The following is a 20,558-nucleotide window of genomic DNA, read 5'->3' as shown; positions in this document are numbered from 1 at the left end:
GTTCCTATAGGATTCTTATAGGGTTATCATTGGATTTGAATGGGGTTTCCTATAGGATTCTTATTGGGTTCTTAGGGGATCTTTCTTACAGGATTCTTGTGGGAATTTAATGGGGTTCCTTATAACAAGATATATATGGCAGCAGTGTGGAGTAGTGGTTAGGGCTCTGGACTCTTGACCAGAGGGTCGTGGGTTCAATCCCAGGTGGGGGACACTGCTGCTGTACCTTTGAGCAAGGTACAAATAAAAACCCAACTGTATAAATGGGTAATTGTATGTAAAAATAATGTGTAAAAAATAATGTAATTGTATGTGAAAATAACGTGCTATCTTGTAACAGTTGTAAGTTGCTCTGGATAAGGGTGTCTGCTAAGAAATAAATAATAATTATAACAAGGAATACTTTTCACATTACAGCCCATTCATATTCCAGAACCTGGACATTTCCTTTGTCAGTGATTGTTTCTGTTAATTATACCTGCAATAATCCATCTACGCACTTAAAAACAACACAACATTTATACAGTCAGAAAATCTATACTCATTCAAAGTTTGTATATCATTCAGTTTAATTTTACACAAATGTAAAATGGACACAGTTTAGATAATAGATTTTCCGGTTGTCAGAAATTACTAGAGCTCCTAGCACATTGGTAAATACTGGGTTGGACCCTACCCGGGTCAGGACCTGGTGTCGTGCGGGTCGGGTACGTGATTTCACACTGCTTTTGATAAAGCAGAGTTGACCTGGGTGACAGACGCAAGGACACAACGCGCGTATCAATGCCCATCCAAGCTTCTCTTAAGTTAATTAGAGCAAATGTTTCTTCACCCCTGCTGCAATCGGGCTCATGCTGTGTCTCAATCAACAAAAATCTGGCGAAACAGAATAAACAGAAATGTTCCTTGCGGAAGTGAAACCTTCACACAGGCCTGGCTGTTGATTATTTCGCATTTTGTCTCGCTCAACCCGGGTCAAACTGGAAAGGACCTTAATTTTTTAATCAGGTGTCAAATGTGGTGCTGTGGTGGGTTTTCGGAACAGTTTAGCACCACTTTTCAGAACGATTTGCAAGTAAAACCTGGAGAATAATTCTAACCAGTCTCGCTTTTACATAATGAGATGAAAATTAAATAAACATGGTCTTTTTGAGTGTTTAAAGTGGGTGAACACAGCCTATGCTAAACACATCACAGTATGTTCCTTAAAGTAAGTTAGCTTTCATTTCTCTTCATACAGGATCGTCTTCAGTTTCATACAATAATAGATACATAAATAAATCAGATGTTTCAACAATTCTATTTAAATGAATAGGCCTGCAATGTATTGATTACCTCATTAACATTTTTTTTTTATTTCCAATGACAGGTTCATTATTTAAACGGTTGTAGCAACACGTGGGGACGTGTCACGTTATATTTTTCAGAACCCTGCTACTCTTTAAATCGAGCAACACAGACCTTTTTATTCCATTTAATATCCTCCATAAACCCGTGTTTTTTGCTGTTACCAAGATAAAGTCAGAGCTAGGATTATACTATTGTGCCATGGATACAACGCCCACCAGCAGTGATATTTTGATATGACATCGATATTGTTAAATATTGATAATTTCCATACCTCGATATCTAATACTGCTACAATATAAAGCAGTATAATCAAGTTTATTTTATATTAAGATACAATAAAGCCCCATACATACCAATCATTGTCAGTCTCATAGGCAAACAGCACACACTAAAGTATTATTTAACCATTGTAGTCCATTGATTGGTCTTTAGGTACCAAACGCTATTTGCATGCTGCATTAAGTTTGGCACTATTATTGGTGTGTCTGGTGTCCTGCAGAATTTTGTATTATTTTGAGAGATGCGCACGCGTCAGCATTTCATTGAATTTTGTGTATGTGATTACTTATGCGAGTATTAATGTATTCATCAACATGGTTTAAATGTGAACTTTCGGTATTATAAACGGGATAGACATCATATAAACTGTTCAGACATCAAAACACATCTCAAAATAATACAAAATTCAGCTTGACATCGTACTTAATATTTTTCATTTCATTGCCCATCACTACTTTATAGCCAATGAGGTATCTGAAATAGTCCACCTTTACTTGAAGCATTACTGTTTACATTTCCACTGATAACATAACTTGCAAACAAACAGAGGGACAAAAGGATTGGAAAAACAGAGACAGCCTTGGGCTTAAAGGCACTGTCTTTCTAACGGTGGAGTCCTGATTACACGTCACTTTGGCAGGCCTGCGCACGATCTGCAGAACCCATTTGTCCTGGGCTGTTGTGCAGGACAGTCGTGCCTGTTTTCTAGCTCCCAGGGGATGCAGTCACTTCTGATGGAGGTGTGATAGGAGCCTGTTGGTTTGTGTCTGCAGGTTGGAGGTTACTCTGCTGGATGGGCAGTGGGGCATTCGAGTCGGGCAGAGAGGTACCCTCTGCAGCCTGTGGTAATTCTCCAGCCTTTTTCTCATACTCAGCCAGTCTACGTTGCACGATGGTCGGCATTAGCTTCACGTAAGCTCCCATCAGACGATGATTGGAACGAATGAGCTTCCCAGCACAGCTATCCAGGCAGCTCTCCTGGGATGGGAAAGAAACAGAGAGAGAAATGACTAAAAGGGTGTGGGGGAAAAAAAGCATGCCATGTTTTAATCCTAATGGTGGGAATTTAAGAATCGGTGGGTGGTGGACTTTATTCACTGAAGAGTTTTAGTGGGCACTGAATGGCAAGGAGAGTAATTTCATGACAAGCAACCCCAAGTCAAACACCTTCCTGGGATTCAGTCATTTTGGAGATGTTTTCAGTCTGGCCGCTTGTAAGTTTCCAACCAATTACTTTTCCTAAACACCATGACAAGCAGACTCAACCCTCTTTTAAATGAATGTCTTATTTGAAGGAAGCCTGACCTCATCCATGGTGAGCGTCCTATAACTCAGGTTACTCGCACAGCGGCTGAAGCAGATATCGGTCATCTTGTTGTAGACCAGGAGAAAATCACGCAACTGGAAAAACACGGAGATGGTAACTACATGCAGAAAACAACAGTATTGCAAATCTAACAGTTATTCATGTGCATGTTTACTGTTCAAAAACAATCTCAAAATATTGCATCTGGACGTTGGGAGGCCCCTTCTTGGAAATGCATGACTGCATCAACTTGCCCTTACATCCATCAGCACTCCAGTAAAAAGACTGATGGATTTAACAGCACTGGATTGGTGTTAACGCCAGTGTGAAGGTCAGGGCTAGTGCTTCATCCACCCATTCTAGAACTGCAGAAAGTTTGGACAATTCCAGAATAGATCTACCACTTTAAGAATTCTTATTTGGCTCTGAAGAGATCACATTTGTTGCAGAAGCATCACGATAATTTATGGAACTACTGGTCAACATTATTTGCCTAACAAACATGATCATTTCTTTCGTCTGGATATGTGTCCAGACTCCACACTGGACATCGTTGTTTTTGGAAAAGCAACGTTCAAAGCTTAATATTGTAATGTGGAAATACACTGGCGTTATAAGTAATCATTATGTCGAATATTTTTAACAAATATGTATATACAGTAGAACTTCAGATTTAAAACACAAAACGTACGTATAATGCGTGCGCCCGTGTACAGCCTGGGACCGAAAACTAGTTATTACACTTCAATTACAAAAAATACAAACTTACATTTCGCATCTGTTGTTGATCTTGCTCCATTATGTAAAGAAATGTGTATTTAACAATTCGGAGACTACTTAATTCTGTAAGTGAGATTACACGGATATTCGAGTCGAACAAAAACACTGTCTGGATACCTTATCAAATTATTGCATCACTATGTTATCTACCTCGTTTGAATGTAGTACACTTACTGCAGCTAACAAAATGTTTCTATAATTTAGGATTCATCTTTAGCAAATGATCAATGATGAGACAGCACTGTAATTAAGATCACACTGCCTCGTTGTGTGCACCAGAAACTAGCACTATATAATCCTGAAGTACAAGTCCATTGTGAACTTAACGGTTCATTAAAAGTTATCTTTTAACTGATTATATACACACTTGAAATAAATACACACGCGTCACTAACATACACGACTTTCACCCGGGCATCGCCATCTTACTCTACGTCTCCATCTCCGCCCCCAACGTCCACTGACAGATACCGTACCATTGCGCAAATAGGCGCATTCTTTCAGTAAGTATTAGGCTGCCGTAAACACCTGCAAATCTGCGCAATCTGTAGCAAGGTTTGCCTACGTGAGATAAGAACGTGTTTTTAGTAGAAGATAGTTAAGAACGTGATTATAAATAATGTTACCCTTTTTTTCCACTTTGTACCTATTTATTATTGTAGTGATATTCAGAGTTCAACTGATCAAACGACATAGCAGCTAGGTTACCAGACTTAATGTCCCGGAGTATCAAAGCTTTTCCGACCGTCTGGGAGCTTTTGTGGCGGTGTTTTAACTTTCAGTCTATTTTTTCGTGTTCCGAATAATAATAATAATAATAATAATAATAATAATAATAATAGGACTATTACTAAAGTAACAACGACTAGAATATAATCGTTATCCGTGTCTGCACTCAAGCGGTTCCAGTTTATAAAGTCTCGTGCTGTGCAGAGACCGTTATTTTCTCAAGCGCGAACCTTAGTTTTTATCCTGCTTTACATTGAATGGGTATATATATATATATATATATATATATATATATATATATATATATATATATATATATATACACAGTACTGTGCAGAAGTTTTAGGCAGGTGTGAAAAAAATGCTGTAAAGTAAGAATGCTTTCAAAAATAGACATGTTAATAGATTATATTTATCAATTAACTAAATGCAAAGTGAGTGAACAGAAGAAAAATCTAAATCAAATCCATATTTGGTGTGACCAGCCTTCAAAACAGCATCAATTCTTCTAGGTACACTTGCACAAAGTCAGGGATTTTGTAGGCATATAGTCAGGTGTATGATTAAACAATTATACTAAACAGGTGCTAATCAATTCAATATGTAGGTTGAAACACAATCATTAACTGAAACAGAAACAGCTGTGTAGGAGGAATAAAACTGGGTGAGAAACAACCAACCTCAGCTAACAAGGTGAGGTTGCTGAAGACAGTTTACTGTCAAAAGTCATACACCATGGCAAGACTGAGCACAGCAACAAGACACAAGGTAGTTGCAAGGTCTCTCCCAGGCAGAAATTTCAAGGCAGACAGGGGTTTCCAGATGTGCTGTCCAAGCTCTTTTGAAGAAGCACAAAGAAACGGGCAACGTTGAGGACCGTAGACGCAGTGGTCGGCCAAGGAAACTTACTGCAGCAGATTAAAGACACATCATGCTTACTTCACTTCGCAATCGGAAGATGTCCAGCAGTGCCATCAGCTCAGAATTGGCAGAAAACAGTGGGACCCTGGTACACCCATCTACTGTCCGGAGAAGTCTGGTCAGAAGTGGCCTTCATGGAAGACTTGCGGCCAAAAAGCCATACCTCCGACGTGGAAACAAGGCCAAGCGACTCAACTATGCACGAAAACACTGGAACTGGGGTGCAGAAAAATGGCAGCAGGTGCTCTGGACTGATGAGTCAAAATTTGAAATATTTGGCTGTAGCAGAAGGCAGTTTGTTCGCCGAAGGGCTGGAGAGTGGTACACGAATGAGTGTCTGAAGGCAACAGTGAAGCATGCTGGAGGTTCCTTGCAAGTTTGGGGCTGCATTTCTGCAAATGGAGTTAGGGATTTGGTCAGAATTAATGGTCTCCTCAATGCTGAGAAGTACAGGCAGATACTTATCCATCATGCAATACCATCAGGGAGGCATCTGATAGGCCCCAAATTTATTCTGCAGCATGACAACGACCCCAAACATACAGCGAAAGTCATTAAGAACTATCTTCAGCGTAAAGAAGAACAAGGAGTCCTGGAAGTGATGGTATGGCCCCCACAGAGCCCTGATCTCAACATCATCGAGTCTGTCTGGGATTACATGAAGAGAGAGAAGCAACTGAGGCTGCCTAAATCCACAGAAGAACTGTGGTTAGTTCTCCAAGATGTTTGGGCCAACCTACCTGCCGAGTTCCTTCAAAAACTGTGTGCAAGTGTACCTAGAAGAATTGATGCTGCTTTGAAGGCAAAGGGTGGTCACACCAAATATTGATCTGATGTAGATTTTTCTTCTGTTAACTCACTTTGCATTTTGTTAATTGATAAATATAAACTATTAACAGGTCTATTTTTGAAAGCATTCTTACTTTACAGCATTTTTTCACACCTGCCTAAAACTTTTGCACAGTACTGTGTGTGTGTGTGTATATATATATATATATATATATATATATATATATATATATATATATATATATAGTGGAAAACAGTCATTTTCCATGACAAATTGTACCTACGCCACTCACGAAATACGTAGGCTAATGACGCTGATACATATGACGATAATAATAGCATGTCTCTACTCAAAGATGTGATATCAAAAAGTACTTAGCAATACAAAAATGACTTTATTTACTTATTTATTAAGCGATACTCGCACATATCCTTCTATCTTTGTACCAATTATCATGGTATCCAATGCCCATACTATCCAATGATATTAGTATAACAACAATATACTGTCCCATTAAATCCCATGGGAACCACAGAGTACCGCGTGACCACTATATTGTCCTTAACTCGTCACCACGCCCCTTTAACCACACGGACTGCTGGGATATCGGAGGACTGTACAGTGGCGGTGTGATGGCTGCTGTGCTGTAGGTTGGAAGCGAGTGTTAATTATACAGTTCCTTAACAACAACTACAATTGAGTCAGGTAACAGCGATACATTTACAACCATTGCATACTGTTATTTAAACACAGGAAGAGAGCGAAGAGGGTAAAGTCTTTTGTGAAGGGAGTTTTTTTTTTTTTTTTTTTTTAATCCGTCTTCAATTAACTGCAATTGCTAACCACGGCATCATGGAGTATTTTTGCTGTTTGGGAGACGGGAATTCAGTTAAATCTTGAATAGCCATTGCCATTATTTTGACAATTGTTACACTGTTCATTCCTAATTGCATTTCATACACTATGGTTACCTCACTATATATATATATATATATATATATATATATATATATATATATATATATATATATAATATATATTATGTATATATAATTTACATTTGGATATTAGAATGGAAGAAAGGTGTGTGAGTTTTGTTATGGATGACGGAGCACTCAAACACATCAGACTGCTGCACGGTGTAACCATATACCTGCGGTGAAATGGTTAAAATACTGGTTATACCGTATGTACATATTGTTTGAATCTTAATTGGTTTATTCGTTATTAAGCGTGTGTAGGCTATTCGTCAGTTTACTCGTCCCGATAGCGGTAAGATATATGTGCTGTGTTGGGAGACGCAATTATATGTGGTGATTGGATTCTGGTTGTCTTGGGTTTGACATTTCTGATTCAATCGTGTGTGTTTAGACTACAGTGGGCAAGGATTAGGACCAAGAAACTCTCAACACCCATGATGCTCATCACTGTTCGTGTGTGCTATAGACTGTTACCACATTACCTGCTTTGTCATATAATATATCTTGGAGTGCATGAACGCCTTTTGCTGCAGCTGCTGCATATGACTGTCTGGCTGCCAGACACATACTGCAAGCATCTAAAATTACATTTTGGCAATGTAAAAATAAACAACAGCTCATGCTGGTGCAATCTAAACCGTGGACTGGTGTAGTGCACAGATATAGGCCTAATGCCAAGAGGCTGTGTGGTCCAGTGGTTAAAGAAAAGGGCTTGTAACTGGTTCAAATCCCACCTCAGCCACTGACTCACTGTGTGACCCTGAGCAAGTCACTTAACCTCCTTGTGCTCTGTCTTTCGGGTGAGTCGTTGTAAGTGACTCTGCAGCTGATGCATAGTTCACACACCCTAGTCTCTGTAAGTCGCCTTGGATAAAGGCATCTGCTAAATAAACAAATAATAATAATAATAATAATGTAAAATTAAAGGTGTCTTGTCACATTTTTACATGTGACTTGGGAACACTTTGATACTAAGACCTAATTTAAATAAACCTTAAAGTTGTAAATATCTCTCTTACAATTTTCAATAAGCTATTCATTGCCATCTATTGTTCTGTAGCCTGCAGTTTGTACATATTGGTGATATAGGGACTGTCATCACTTTTTTTCATCTGATGATGATTCTAATTTTTAATTTACAGGTGAGGAGTGGATGTACCTGCATGCTTGCTGTTTTATTTTCTGCTTTACTTAATTACTAGTACTTCTGTTGCCGTCTAACACCTTTCTTTCAGATCTGAGAGACAACTTTTTACACTTATAACTTTAAAGTCTGTTTCAAAGCTCTTTTCCAAATGTCCGCTCTAGCGCACTGGGGATTTGAGATCTGGTCTCTAAATCAGATATTGCTGGGTTACCTGTTTGACAAGGTGGGTATTAACAGTTGTAGCAACATGTGGGGACTGTAACGCTATATTGTTCAGAGCCCTGCTACTTACTCTAATCCCTTAGTTTAAATCCTAGCTCTTATCCCTGACTCCTCATGTGCTCCTCTCTGCCTCCAGGATTAGGGTGCCAAAGGCAGTGCAGGGTGCCAGCATGTGGCACGAAGCCCGGAAGCATGAGCGAAAGCTGCGTGGGATGATGGTGGATTATAAGAGACGGGCTGAGCGCCGCAGGGAGTTCTATGAGAAAATTGTGAGTAGTGCCTCTATTCTCTGAGAGAACAACGAAGAGGTTTACCGCATGTTAATTTGACTAGATTTTGTACATCTGTACAGTGCTCCTTCTTTATTTCTCTTTCTGAAGTACACACCCAAAAACAGACACACATTAAAAACAGGGAATAAGTGAAGGGTCCTTATACAGTAAATTGAAAGTCACGTCACCATTGGAACCTGCTAGCAGCAACTACACTTATAATTTCACTGAGTGTAGATCTTGAACTCTGTCGGTGACAAAGCATTCTAAATGTTTAAAGCACAGCTGGTTCTATATAAACAGATTTAATGTGAATTAACAAAATTTCACAGAAGACAGCACATGCCCAGGTAAGCACGGTGGCTGTTTGGTGTGATTTGTACAGTAAAACTGCCACTGCTCCTCTGTTTCCCTGCAGAAAAAGGACCCCGCGCAGTTCCTGCAGGTCCATGGGCGGGCCTATAAAATCCACCTGGACTCTGCAGTGGCCCTGGCTGCTGAGAGCCCGGTCAACATGTGAGTGCATCCCCTGCTCTTTATTAACATGCAGCAGCTCTGACACAGTGAAACTGCCCGATTAACTCTCTCACTGCCTTCCTGCTTTGGAGCACTCACATTCTAAGAGTCATTAAAAAAAGCCCTGTCTTCTCCCTTTCAATATTGCACACTGTCACTAAATTTGCACCTATAAGTATATTCTAATTAGTGTTGCTACATATGCAACTATAATTTATGTACGAATTGCTGTTTTTTTTAAATTTTTTTATCAAATGTCAGATTTTCCTCACAAATGGATTTGAAATGTTGTTTCTGCTTATTACCTTAAATATTGTGGTGAACCGCGGTTCCCGCAGGCAGGAGCTTCTCGCAGTCGGAGGTGGGACGCGAACCCGGGACCTCGCGCTCTGAAGCGTAGCGCCGATAACGCTGTACAAAAGAGCCGGCTCCCTTGCAGGAGCAGATATCGGGCTTATGTCTTCATTTGATTTGCGTCACCTACCAGCCCTGACACTATTACAGAAATATCTGAAATAAGGAAAGAATAACATTTTATGCATATTAATGATTTTTTTTCAAATGTACTGTTTACTCATTAGGCAATTGTTTGTACAATGTATTTAATATTCTTTAGTATTAACTACTTCAGTGTATGAATAAACATTTTTATAAACAAAAAACTGAATTGTTTAGCATTTGGAAATTATTATTTTTATTATTATTGTTGTCGCTATCCCAGTTAAACAAAAACAAATCACATTGCGATATATGCTCTCCAAACAAAATACAAATTAGACTTCATTAATGTGCAATGTTTTACCTAGCAACGAGCATTTGATTGGACAGAAAATGAAAAAAAAAAATGATCAACACGTTTCTGGCAGGCAGTATAGAATGCTCAGTGGGTGGGAGACTTTAGTCGCCGCGGGCAGTGAGTTAAACTGATCAGGGGACCAACAAAACAGGGCCTTGCTGCTGAATAGACATATGCCTCATGTCCACCGCCCTGGCAAGAAAAACACGTTTCAGTGCTGTTTCCAAATGTGGTCAACCTTGGAATTCTTGTTCTGTGTCAAAAGGTCACTGGGGGGTTGTGGGATAGAGTGCTGTGTTTGAAAGAACGTTGGTAGATATTTTAATTTTCGCTCTATATACTTTATTTTGGCCTGGTGTTCAACTGAATCGATGATCATCAAGGTCTTTGGCTATTTTCTCGAACATGCGTGCGGGTATGATATAGCAAACCAGGCCAGGAAAAGCAGCCGCGATGTGGCCAGCAGTGGAAAAATCCTGAAGGTCCCAGAGGAAATATTTTTTTCTTAATATATCAAAGTTTTGACAATTTTTTAGCAAATAAGCCATAAACAACATTTTTCTATCTTAAAAAAAATAAATAAATAAATAATGCCAGCATCAGGCATTACATATACATTAGTGCTGGGAAAACCATTTGAATATTCAACAAACATAATTTATAAATGACTTTATCAAAAAGATCGCATGCAAATGAATATAAAGAATATTCAAATATGAAAAAACCCATGTTTGTTCCGGTACAAGAAGAAATTGGACATGGCGTCTTTCTCTGGTTGCTAGACAATTTCTGTAACTGAGCGTGCCACTGCGCAAAACAAGAATTTATGCAAACTCACTAATACCCCGTTTACACTAGCACACCCGTACCGTGAGGGCTCCAAGCTTTTAAATGATATTAATTCCATTTATCTAGGATCCTTCATTATGAGATGGACTGATTTTTAACAGCAAATCTATTTGAATGTATATTGTACAGGCACAGTATGACATTTTTTTAGTTGTAAACATACCAGTTTTTTAGATAAAAAACATCCCCATAAGGATGTTAATATTTTAGGTGTCAAGTGTTTATTAAACATTTTGAATTGCCTAGATGTTTAACCGTTATCAAATATATGCAAGCCAGATATAGGTGTGTTAGCCTTAGTCTTTGTGTAGTAGTAAGTGTCTTCTTTTCCATATCCAATTAACTGCTATCGACACGCAGTCTTACAAACCAACACAAGCTGCTTATGATAGCGATGGAGCTCTTCTAGTGATGGCTTTTCTGATTGGTTACCAGCATTCCCCATGTGTTAAAGTTTAAACGTGCAAATGTTTTTCATCCTAACGTTTAAATGTTTAGGAACCTAACCCCTAGAGTGAAGAAACCTCTGGTCAGTAATGTTTTGACCGTGAACACGGCAGGCCAGTGCTGGTGTATGTAATGTGATCTGTGTGTCCGTTGTGTTCCTCCAGGATGCCTTGGCAAGGGGATGCAAACAACATGATAGACCGCTTTGATGTCCGAGCGCACCTGGATTACATCCCCAAATACACTCCACCTCTCATAAGTACTGTGTAAGTGCTGGTCCTGCCTTTAATTCCACACTTCCATCTGCACCGTGAAACCTGTTTAACTTAATCTCCTCTTGTTCCCAGTATCAAACTGGGGCTGCAGTCTGCTTCCAGTCTGTAATATTACACAAGTCAAATATCGCATGTATGAATCGCTTTCTTGTAAAATTGCTGTGTTTACCAACCTGCAGTCCTGACTGGAGCTCACAGAGTCCAAATTGAAATCGCCTTGACAAATAACGTCCCTAGTTTTAACATTAGTAGTTTGAAAATACACACCGTGCAGTTACCCCAAATTTCTCTTTAAAAAGACATTGATAAAGACTTCTAGTCAGTGTTTGCCATGGATTCAGTTTCTCTGAGTAAATCTTCTAAGTGTAGTGTTTGTGTTGCAGGAGCTCGGAGCAGGAGTCGGACGAGAGGAAGTGTAACTATGAGAGATACAGAGGGCTGGTGCAGAACGACTTTGCTAGCAGTGAGTAGATGTGTGTGAAGGGGAAGTAGAGCAGGGTTCAGGTGGTGAAATAAGTGAGGCAGGAGAACTGTGGCTTATTTCAGTAACGCTTTCAAACATTTCAAGTTAATCAAACTGCATAGCCTTTAAACTATTCAGGCTAGATTTCAGTCAGTTTGGTGCAGTTCGCTCCACAGATTTGAAAACGTGTTTATTTTGCTGGATCCCCAGTTCCATGCAAATCCTCAGTTGTTTGGCTGGACAAGCAGTCAATTAAAACATCAAAGGATGGTGTTGTGGTTTAAGCTTGAAAGAAATATGTTGGTTCAGCAGATACATTTCGTTTTTTAGATGCATCTAGAGATTTGCTCACCATCATTTTGTTAAGTGGCTAAAACTGAACCAAAGTAAAACGGAACCAGAGCAAAATAACAGACTATTATGAGAAGGCAGAAAATGTTCTTTTTAAAAGCCTCGGTTATTAGTATGGTGTTTCTCCTTGGAGATTTCAATGTAATCGGTCCTGCCTGCCTTTGTTCCCTGCAGTCTCTGAGGAGCAGTGTCTGTACCAGATCTACATGGATGAGCTCTACGGGGGGCTGCAGAAACCCAACGAGGAGGAGAAGAAGAAGTGAGTAGCTCTCGTGAGGGCGCGCTGCTGGGCTGCAGTAGTTCTTTTTACATAAGAAAAGTCCGGGAACAAGACAAGACCATTCAGCCCATCAAAACTCATCCATTTTTAACACTTACTAAGCTCTTGTGACCACTTTCTTAGTGGTCGCGTATGTTCAGTTTTAAAAAACATATGTTTGAGCAAAAAAAAAAGAAACATTAAAAAATGACTGTTTCACTTCCTGGGTCATTTCACCTCTATTCTGACCAAGGAAGTGCAAGACTATTGGCATGTAAGATTACACTAACATGTACAACACCAGTGTGTATATGGAATATATTCTGAGTAATACTGAATATTAAATAAATAACCTCATACCATTCTGTGTAAACACCAAGTCCTGCATTTCACATGAACAATTCTGATGTTTAGACTGAATTCTAAATGATTCATATTTGGCTAGCGTTTAAACCCCAAACACCCTTTTTTCATTATATGGCTCTAATTTTGTATTTGCTGCAACTGGGATAAAGTTTGTTACCGACCTACTTGTTTGCAACAGAGAGGACATCATGCACTATAAATAAGGGAATGCGTTTGTAAACTGCCCGTGTCTCTGTGTGTGAGCAGGCTGGCTGAGAAGAAGGTGTCAATTGGGTATACCTATGAGGACAGCACTGTGACTGAGGCAGACAGCCCGTCTGATAAGGGGGAGGACGAGGACTCGGACAACAGCGAGACAGACGAGGACGAAGAAATCCCAGACATCGGTACGTCTGGAAGACAGTTGGCAGAAAAACAATGCATCAACTTGGGAACGCTTTTAGGCGTGGAGATCATTTAGAGCGATCTCCGTTAGGTATTGGAGGTGCTGAAATCTGATCCTGTTCTGCCGGTTGATTTCAGGGTTTAATAGGTACTTTAGGAACCGATCAGAGGTTTAATTTTATAATGATTATGGTTGGATCAAAGAATGGGTGGGAAGTGCTGGTATTGACCCTGCTTTAGATTAGTTGATCGGAACCTGTTTTTGTTTTGTGAAAAAATAGTATAAATATACATATTTATCACCTAAAAATAAATCCAGCAAACGCTTGCCTTATTGATGCACTCCCTGTTACACTGCATCTAGGAACCTGGCAGCCGGTTTAGTGCATAGAGCTGCACGATGTTTTATTAAAGTGTCTTCAACGATAAAGACACCAGCTGCATCAAAGAGCGGAAATTTTTTTGCTAAAGATCGCTCTGCCCAGAACAAGAACGGGACATTTCACATGTCTGTTACTTTAACATTTATTTCTGTTTGATTTTATTTTGTTTGATAATTTACTGATGGTGAAAATAGAATGTCTTTTTTAAAAGGTGGACATAAAAAATTGCGTAATATTCTACAATTTAACATTTACTGTTTTTCAGATAAGCATTTAAATATTTAGGAACATTTCAAGAGAAAATTATCCAAAATGCGACAACGCTATTGTATTTTGTTTAATCGAGAAATATCTTGAAATACTTATTTTTAGACTGTGAAATACGCATTTTTTACAATGAAAAAATACAGCCCTACTTTTTGGTGTCTATTTAATGATTTTTAAACTGCCTTAATTGCTAACCTGATTTTCTGAGCACCTCACTGTATTGTTATTTCATTTAGTAATGGTAATTAGTGTGGTCAATAAACCAGCCCAGGACACCAGCTGGAGTTAATGAACGACAGCACAGATCCGCCACACCTTTTACATCTTTTAAATAGACCCTGTTATCTGCTATAGGACAAGATCAGAGGCTTTAGTTTTCTCTTCATTGAGTCATTCTATTATATTAGGCTTGTGGTTTTCTCCATGTCGCCCCCCCTTCTGCCTGTGTACTTGGTGCAGATGTGGATGTGTTGTCTCATGACAGTGATTAGCTCTGTGTCATTCCCCCTTTCTGTCTCTGTGCTTGGTGCAGATGTGGAGGTGGATGTGGATGAGTTGGCTGAGGAGCAGGTGCTGGAAGTGAACAAGCTGGCCACCTCCTACGGCATGGCAGAGGGAGACTTTGTCAGGTGAGAGCTGTGAACTGTAGACTGCTTCACCTTCTGGGCACTCTACAGTCCTAAAGGAGGGGTTATTAAGAGCTTAGTGGAGGCACTAGCAACTGAGTTAGTGTGGAGTAAACCAGATCGCTGCCGCAATAGAAAATACACATTGGATTTAAAATATGCAAGCTTTTATCCATTGGGACAGTGTGTTCATTTTAGTAGCCACTGTAGTGTATGGTCAATCAGCATTTAACTTCCTCTAATTTAGCCTATAGATTTACTAACACATAATATATAATTTGATCTAGCTACTGCTTGTAGCTGCTGCTCCAGCAAACTTATGAAACCGTCCAATTAATCTTGGCAAAGAAAATATTATAGCTGCTGCTAATTTTGACTTCTATTTGAATTATCGATTGCAGCGCCAGTCTCATTACTGCTTCCTTGTTTTTCAGAATGCTTCGGAAAGACAAACAGGAGGTTGAAGCAATAAAACACGCTAAAGCCCTGGAGGAGGAGAAAGCCATGTACTCAGTGAGACTTGCAGCGCTGACTCTGGGACACTGAGCTAGGAGAGGCTGTACTGCAACAGCACTGACACAGGGGCACTGAGCTAGGAGAGGCTGTACTGCAACAGCACTGACACAGGGGCACTGAGCTAGGAGAGGCTGTACTGCAACAGCACTGACACAGGGGCACTGAGCTAGGAGAGGCTGTACTGCAACAGCACTGACACAGGGGCACTGAGCTAGGAGAGGCTGTACTGCAACAGCACTGACACAGGGGCACTGAGCTAGGAGAGGCTGTACTGCAACAGCACTGACACAGGGTCACTGAGCTAGGAGAGGCTGTACTGCAACAGCACTGACACAGGGGCACTGAGCTAGGAGAGGCTGTACTGCAGCAGCACTGACACGGGTACTGAGCTAGGAGAGGCTGTACTGCAACAGCACTGACACAGGGGCACTGAGCTAGGAGAGGCTGTACTGCAACAGCACTGACACAGGGGCACTGAGCTAGGAGAGGCTGTACTGCAACAGCACTGACACAGGGGCACTGAGCTAGGAGAGGCTGTACTGCAACAGCACTGACACAGGGGCACTGAGCTAGGAGAGGCTGTACTGCAACAGCACTGACACAGGGGCACTGAGCTAGGAGAGGCTGTACTGCAACAGCACTGACACAGGGGCACTGAGCTAGGAGAGGCTGTACTGCAACAGCACTGACACAGGGGCACTGAGCTAGGAGAGGCTGTACTGCAACAGCACTGACACAGGGGCACTGAGCTAGGAGAGGCTGTACTGCAACAGCACTGACACAGGGGCACTGAGCTAGGAGAGGCTGTACTGCAACAGCACTGACACAGGGGCACTGAGCTAGGAGAGGCTGTACTGCAACAGCACTGACACAGGGTCACTGAGCTAGGAGAGGCTGTACTGCAACAGCACTGACACAGGGGCACTGAGCTAGGAGAGGCTGTACTGCAGCAGCACTGACACGGGTACTGAGCTAGGAGAGGCTGTACTGCAACAGCACTGACACAGGGGCACTGAGCTAGGAGAGGCTGTACTGCAGCAGCACTGACACAGGGGCACTGAGCTAGGAGAGGCTGTACTGCAACAGCACTGACACAGGGGCACTGAGCTAGGAGAGGCTGTACTGCAGCAGCACTGACACGGGTACTGAGCTAGGAGAGGCTGTACTGCAACCACTGACACCGGTACTGAGCTAGGAGAGGCTGTACTGCAACCACTGACACAGGCACTGAGCTAGGAGAGGCTGTACTGTAACAGAGGAATTCTCTGGTGTATTCATGGCTGAATGACGCTGTTCTAAAGCCTGTGTTTTTTTTATCTCTTGCAGGGTCGGCGGTCCCGTAGACAGAGACGGGAGTTCAGAGAGAAGAGGCTGAAAGGCAGGCAGATCAGCCCCCCCAGGTACCCCCCTCACTCATCTCCTGATCACTCGTTTTATCACCAAACTCCTCAATAATGCGATCCAAGTCGTTATTTTATTACTATAACATCTCAAAAAAGCTCTGCAAATGTCCGTGTTCTCTGTGCGCTGATTCACAGGCAGCCAGCTTGTTTACTTACGACCGCCCCGTTATCTGATACCAGGGCTATGTATGACTATTCATGAGATACGCCTTTTTTTTTTTTTTTTTTTTTTTCCCCCCCCCCCGACTTGTCTCGGCTCCTGTCGTTCCCACTCGGCCATTGAATGGTTTTCTCGACTTTTTCCGGAGAAAAAAACGACTAAAACCCGTTTTTTGCGTTCCTATAATGATGTCGGACAAGGTCCGACAATGGACCTGATAGGAATAATTGCAATGGACCGCAAAGGGTTAATTTTTAGTTAATTTAGGAAATTAACAGTGAATAATTTCCTCACTCAAGCCACGGTCTCATTTTAAGTTGAGTTGCTGGGGTAAGAGACAGCACGCTAGTGCCAAACAGAGAAGACAGACACTTAGATACATTTAGCAAATATCCAAAATATTTCAGTGAACACATTTTGTAAGAGAATGTGCTTTTGAAATGTCGTTGTGAACCTACTATCCAAAGGAAGCTGATTCCTATTAAAAGGACCCGATGTATAAAAAGATCTGGAGACCTTTTTAGTGCTGGATCTCAGGACAGAAAGCAGCAGTCTCAGCACATCGCTAGTGTTAGCGTGCTCCTGCCTTTATTAATGATTCTCAACTTCTCAGATCAGTGAATGGGACCACGTGTGGAAAGAAATTCCAATAATTTTTCCTCACTGATTTTGCAGCCATCAATGAATATGTTTATCATAGATTAATCTTTTTAAAACAAGCAAAGCTGCAGCCACTCGCAGTCCTTTAAGTTTTACAATTGTTTTACAAGCAGCAAGCCAGGCTGGGTACTGTACTGTCCACACCCATGTTACTGGAAATAAGAGATTGAATCCTGCTGCCTGTCAGAGGATAGCAGCTGTGGTGTGTTGCAGATGTGCTTGTTTCTAGGAGGTTTCATCACCACCTTGCTGCTTGTTTGTTTGCTGAGGTAGGGTTTCATTTCAGTCTGTTTGTAAACCAAACTGATCATGCAAATTCAGCATTGGTCGGTTTGCATCAGCGACAAGGATGTTTTAACCAACAGCACTCTTTGTAACCTTTTAAAGAATTTAAAGCCATGCTGTAGTAGTACAATGCTAGTGATTCTATGAACTGCTGTGTAAATGTGCATGCTTACATCTAGATGTCTAGGAGCATACATAGTAAATCATGCTTAATGAAGAAGTGTGTGTCATAGTAATACATGTTAACTGAAACTTTTCCTTTTTACTTTTTTTTTTCCAGCTATGCCAGAAGAGACAGCCCGACCTACGATCCCTATAAAAGGTGAGCAGCATCGTCATTGCAAGGAGCTTGAGTTAAACCCCTAACCATGGCTCTGTTTCAGAGTCAGAGCAGGGTTCTCAACACTGCAGCCTGCAATCATACTGCAGGCCACCAGGTGGCACTCCTTTTCTAATTCTAGAAGTCTGAAACATTTACACACATTATTGCACGCCATTCACAAAGTGCTTGGTAACTCTGAAAAGGTATATGTGAGTTATAGTAGGTGCTGTTAGGATTCTTACTCTGAAAGGTAGTGCTGCCTGTCTCGTTCTCGTAAAGTAAAATGTAAGTCAGGTGGATACTCGGTGCTTCATCAGTGCACATCACTTGCTCATAAGACAAGATGACCTGTGGTGCTGCTGAGAGCTGGCAGTCCGCTGTACTGCTGAGCCTTCCATTCCATTGTTAACCACTGCAAAGTGAACCCTTGTCATGTTACAATGAAGAAACCGAGTCTGCTTAAACAAACGTGTTTCTGTAAAAGGGGAGTGATTTATTATGGAATTTTGGGCACCCAAACAAAAAAGACTAACAGAAAAATGTGGATATAATTCAACTTGGGCAAGTTCATTCAATCAATTTATACTAGTATTTAAAACAAACAAATACGGGGGGCTCCCAAGTGGCGCATCCGGTAAAGGCGCTCCACGTGGAGTGCCTGGCCTGGACGTCGCGGGTTCGAGTCCAGGCTATTCCACTGCCGACCATTATTTTCAATAATGGTATTTTGCATTGGGTATAATTGGCCGAGCGCCACCAGGGGAGGGGCTAAGGTTGGCCAGGGTGTCCTTGGCTCACTGCGCACCAGCGACCCCTTTAGTCTGGCCAGGCGCCCGCGGGCTTGCCTGTAAGCTGCCCAGAGCTGCGTTGTCCTCCGACCCTGTAGCTCTGAGGTGGCTGCATGGTGAGTCTGCAGTTTGAAAAGAAGCGGTCGGCTGACGGCACACGCTTCGGAGGACAGCGATTGTTCGTCTTTGCTGCTCGAGTCAGCGCAGGGGTGGTAGCAGTGAGCTGAGCCTAAAAGTAATCGGATATTCTAAATTAGGAGGAAATACAAAAAATAATTGGTGACTACTAAATTTTAAAAAAAGGGGTCCAGATGATTAATAGAATAGTGGTGCTGCAGCTCCTGACTCGGTGCCCTGTGTTTCCACCGCAGGTCTCCGTCTGAGTCGAGCTCGGGGTCCCGCTCCAGGTCTCGCACCAACAGCCCGAGCCAGGAGGAGAAGATCACCTTCATCACCAGCTTCGGGGGCAGCGATGAAGAGGGAGCCCCTGGGAGAGCAGCCTCCACCGCAGCCTCCAAGAACAGTCCTGCCTCTGCCTCTGCCTCTACGGCAGCCTCCGCCTCAGCCACAGGTCATAGCAGCTCCTCCCGGTCGGTAACCTTCACATTTGAATGATTTAAAAACACACACTAGGCAGCTCAGCATTCACTGTTTCCTAATTTGAACTAGAAAGATCTATGCAACATTTCTTGCCTATAGTCATTGTCTACTCTAGAGCAATTCAGATCCATGCTAGTATGTGGGAATCGGCACAGAGACCGAGATGTTTTATACAGTTTGCACTCAGTCAGTATCTGAAAAGTGACCTGGTTTCATTGCCTTTTACTGTGGAAGGAGATCAAGTAAATCAGATACTTCTTTCCTGGCAGACACTCTCATTATAGTGCCTGAACCCACAGAAAGAAGCAATCTTGTCCCAGTGCATGGATCAGTCTGGTTCTGTGAAAAACTAATGCTTTTTATATAACGAACTACTAAAAGAAACTAAATAAATTCACTGACAAATGCTGAATATTTTGTCATTTTATTTATTAAGTCTCTTTTAGTATTTCTAAATTCAGCACTATTGTGTTAAAATTGAGTTTTCATTCATCTATCTTAGAACAGTGACTACTTGAACAGTCTGGTGCAGTTGAGCATTAGATTCATAAACACTGAGAATCTGAGTGACTGATGGCCCATGGTGTGTGCAGCTTCGCCTGTGTTTCCTGACGGGTGCTGTGTGTGTTGCCCTGTAGGCGGCGCTCTACCTCCTCTTCCTCGTCCTCTTCCTCCTCTTCCTCGTCCTCGTCTTCCTCCTCGTCCCGCTCGAGGTCAGGCTCCAGGTCGCGGAGAGGTCAGCGCAGGACTGGCCGGTGCAGTCGCTCGCGGTCTCGCACACGCCGCAGGTCTGACTCGGACAGCAGGGGGCGCCGGCGCTCTCGATCGCACAGCCGGGGGAGGCGCTACTCCGGGGGGACACGCACGCAATCACGCTCACGGACACGCTCCCGCTCCACAGACAGGGTGCGATACTCCTCCTCCCGCAGACGCACCAGGTGGGTTCACAGACTGCAATGAGTGCAATATGATTGTGTACAGCACAAACGTGTGAAAGGAATAGACTGAATAAATACTGGATGTTCAATAAAAAATAGTTACTGCTGTATAAACTCAAAGGCCAGCC

The 20,558-nt window shown here is 41.8% G+C and overlaps 2 protein-coding genes across 7 annotated transcripts in view; one reads left to right on the top strand and one right to left on the bottom strand.

Moving 5' to 3' along the window:
* Positions 1-1,735: 1,735 nt before the first annotated feature.
* LOC131737471 (mitochondrial import inner membrane translocase subunit Tim10 B-like) lies at positions 1,736-4,163 on the bottom strand. The gene is made up of 3 exons (XM_059026713.1): positions 3,705-4,163; positions 2,935-3,030; positions 1,736-2,607 (listed from the first exon to the last, which is right to left on the bottom strand). The coding sequence occupies exons 1-3, from the start codon at positions 3,732-3,734 to the stop codon at positions 2,335-2,337; spliced, it is 399 nt and encodes a 132-aa protein (XP_058882696.1). The 5' UTR covers positions 3,735-4,163; the 3' UTR covers positions 1,736-2,334.
* A 2,565-nt stretch (positions 4,164-6,728) lies between these two features.
* The window catches only part of LOC117415584 (CLK4-associating serine/arginine rich protein-like), a 35,525-nt gene continuing 21,695 nt past the window's right edge, over positions 6,729-20,558 (top strand). For 2 of the 6 annotated variants that reach the window (XR_004546435.3, XM_034026121.3), the window contains exons 1-13: positions 6,729-6,860; positions 8,641-8,773; positions 9,195-9,292; positions 11,549-11,650; positions 12,043-12,122; positions 12,648-12,732; positions 13,345-13,484; positions 14,665-14,761; positions 15,193-15,271; positions 16,601-16,674; positions 18,063-18,104; positions 19,264-19,482; positions 20,131-20,430. Coding sequence is in view for 3 of the 6 variants with exons in the window: in XM_034026121.3 (XP_033882012.3) it covers positions 8,675-8,773; positions 9,195-9,292; positions 11,549-11,650; positions 12,043-12,122; positions 12,648-12,732; positions 13,345-13,484; positions 14,665-14,761; positions 15,193-15,271; positions 16,601-16,674; positions 18,063-18,104; positions 19,264-19,482; positions 20,131-20,430 (1,415 nt within the window). In the remaining 3 variants the exon portion in view is untranslated. The other 4 variants (XR_009329113.1, XR_009329114.1, XM_034026120.3 and 1 more) reach the window with 3 other exon arrangements.

Source organism: Acipenser ruthenus, chromosome 7 (assembly GCF_902713425.1).
Source record: "Acipenser ruthenus chromosome 7, fAciRut3.2 maternal haplotype, whole genome shotgun sequence".
Lineage (NCBI taxonomy): Eukaryota > Metazoa > Chordata > Actinopteri > Acipenseriformes > Acipenseridae > Acipenser > Acipenser ruthenus.
This window is presented reverse-complemented; position numbering and strand designations above follow the sequence as displayed.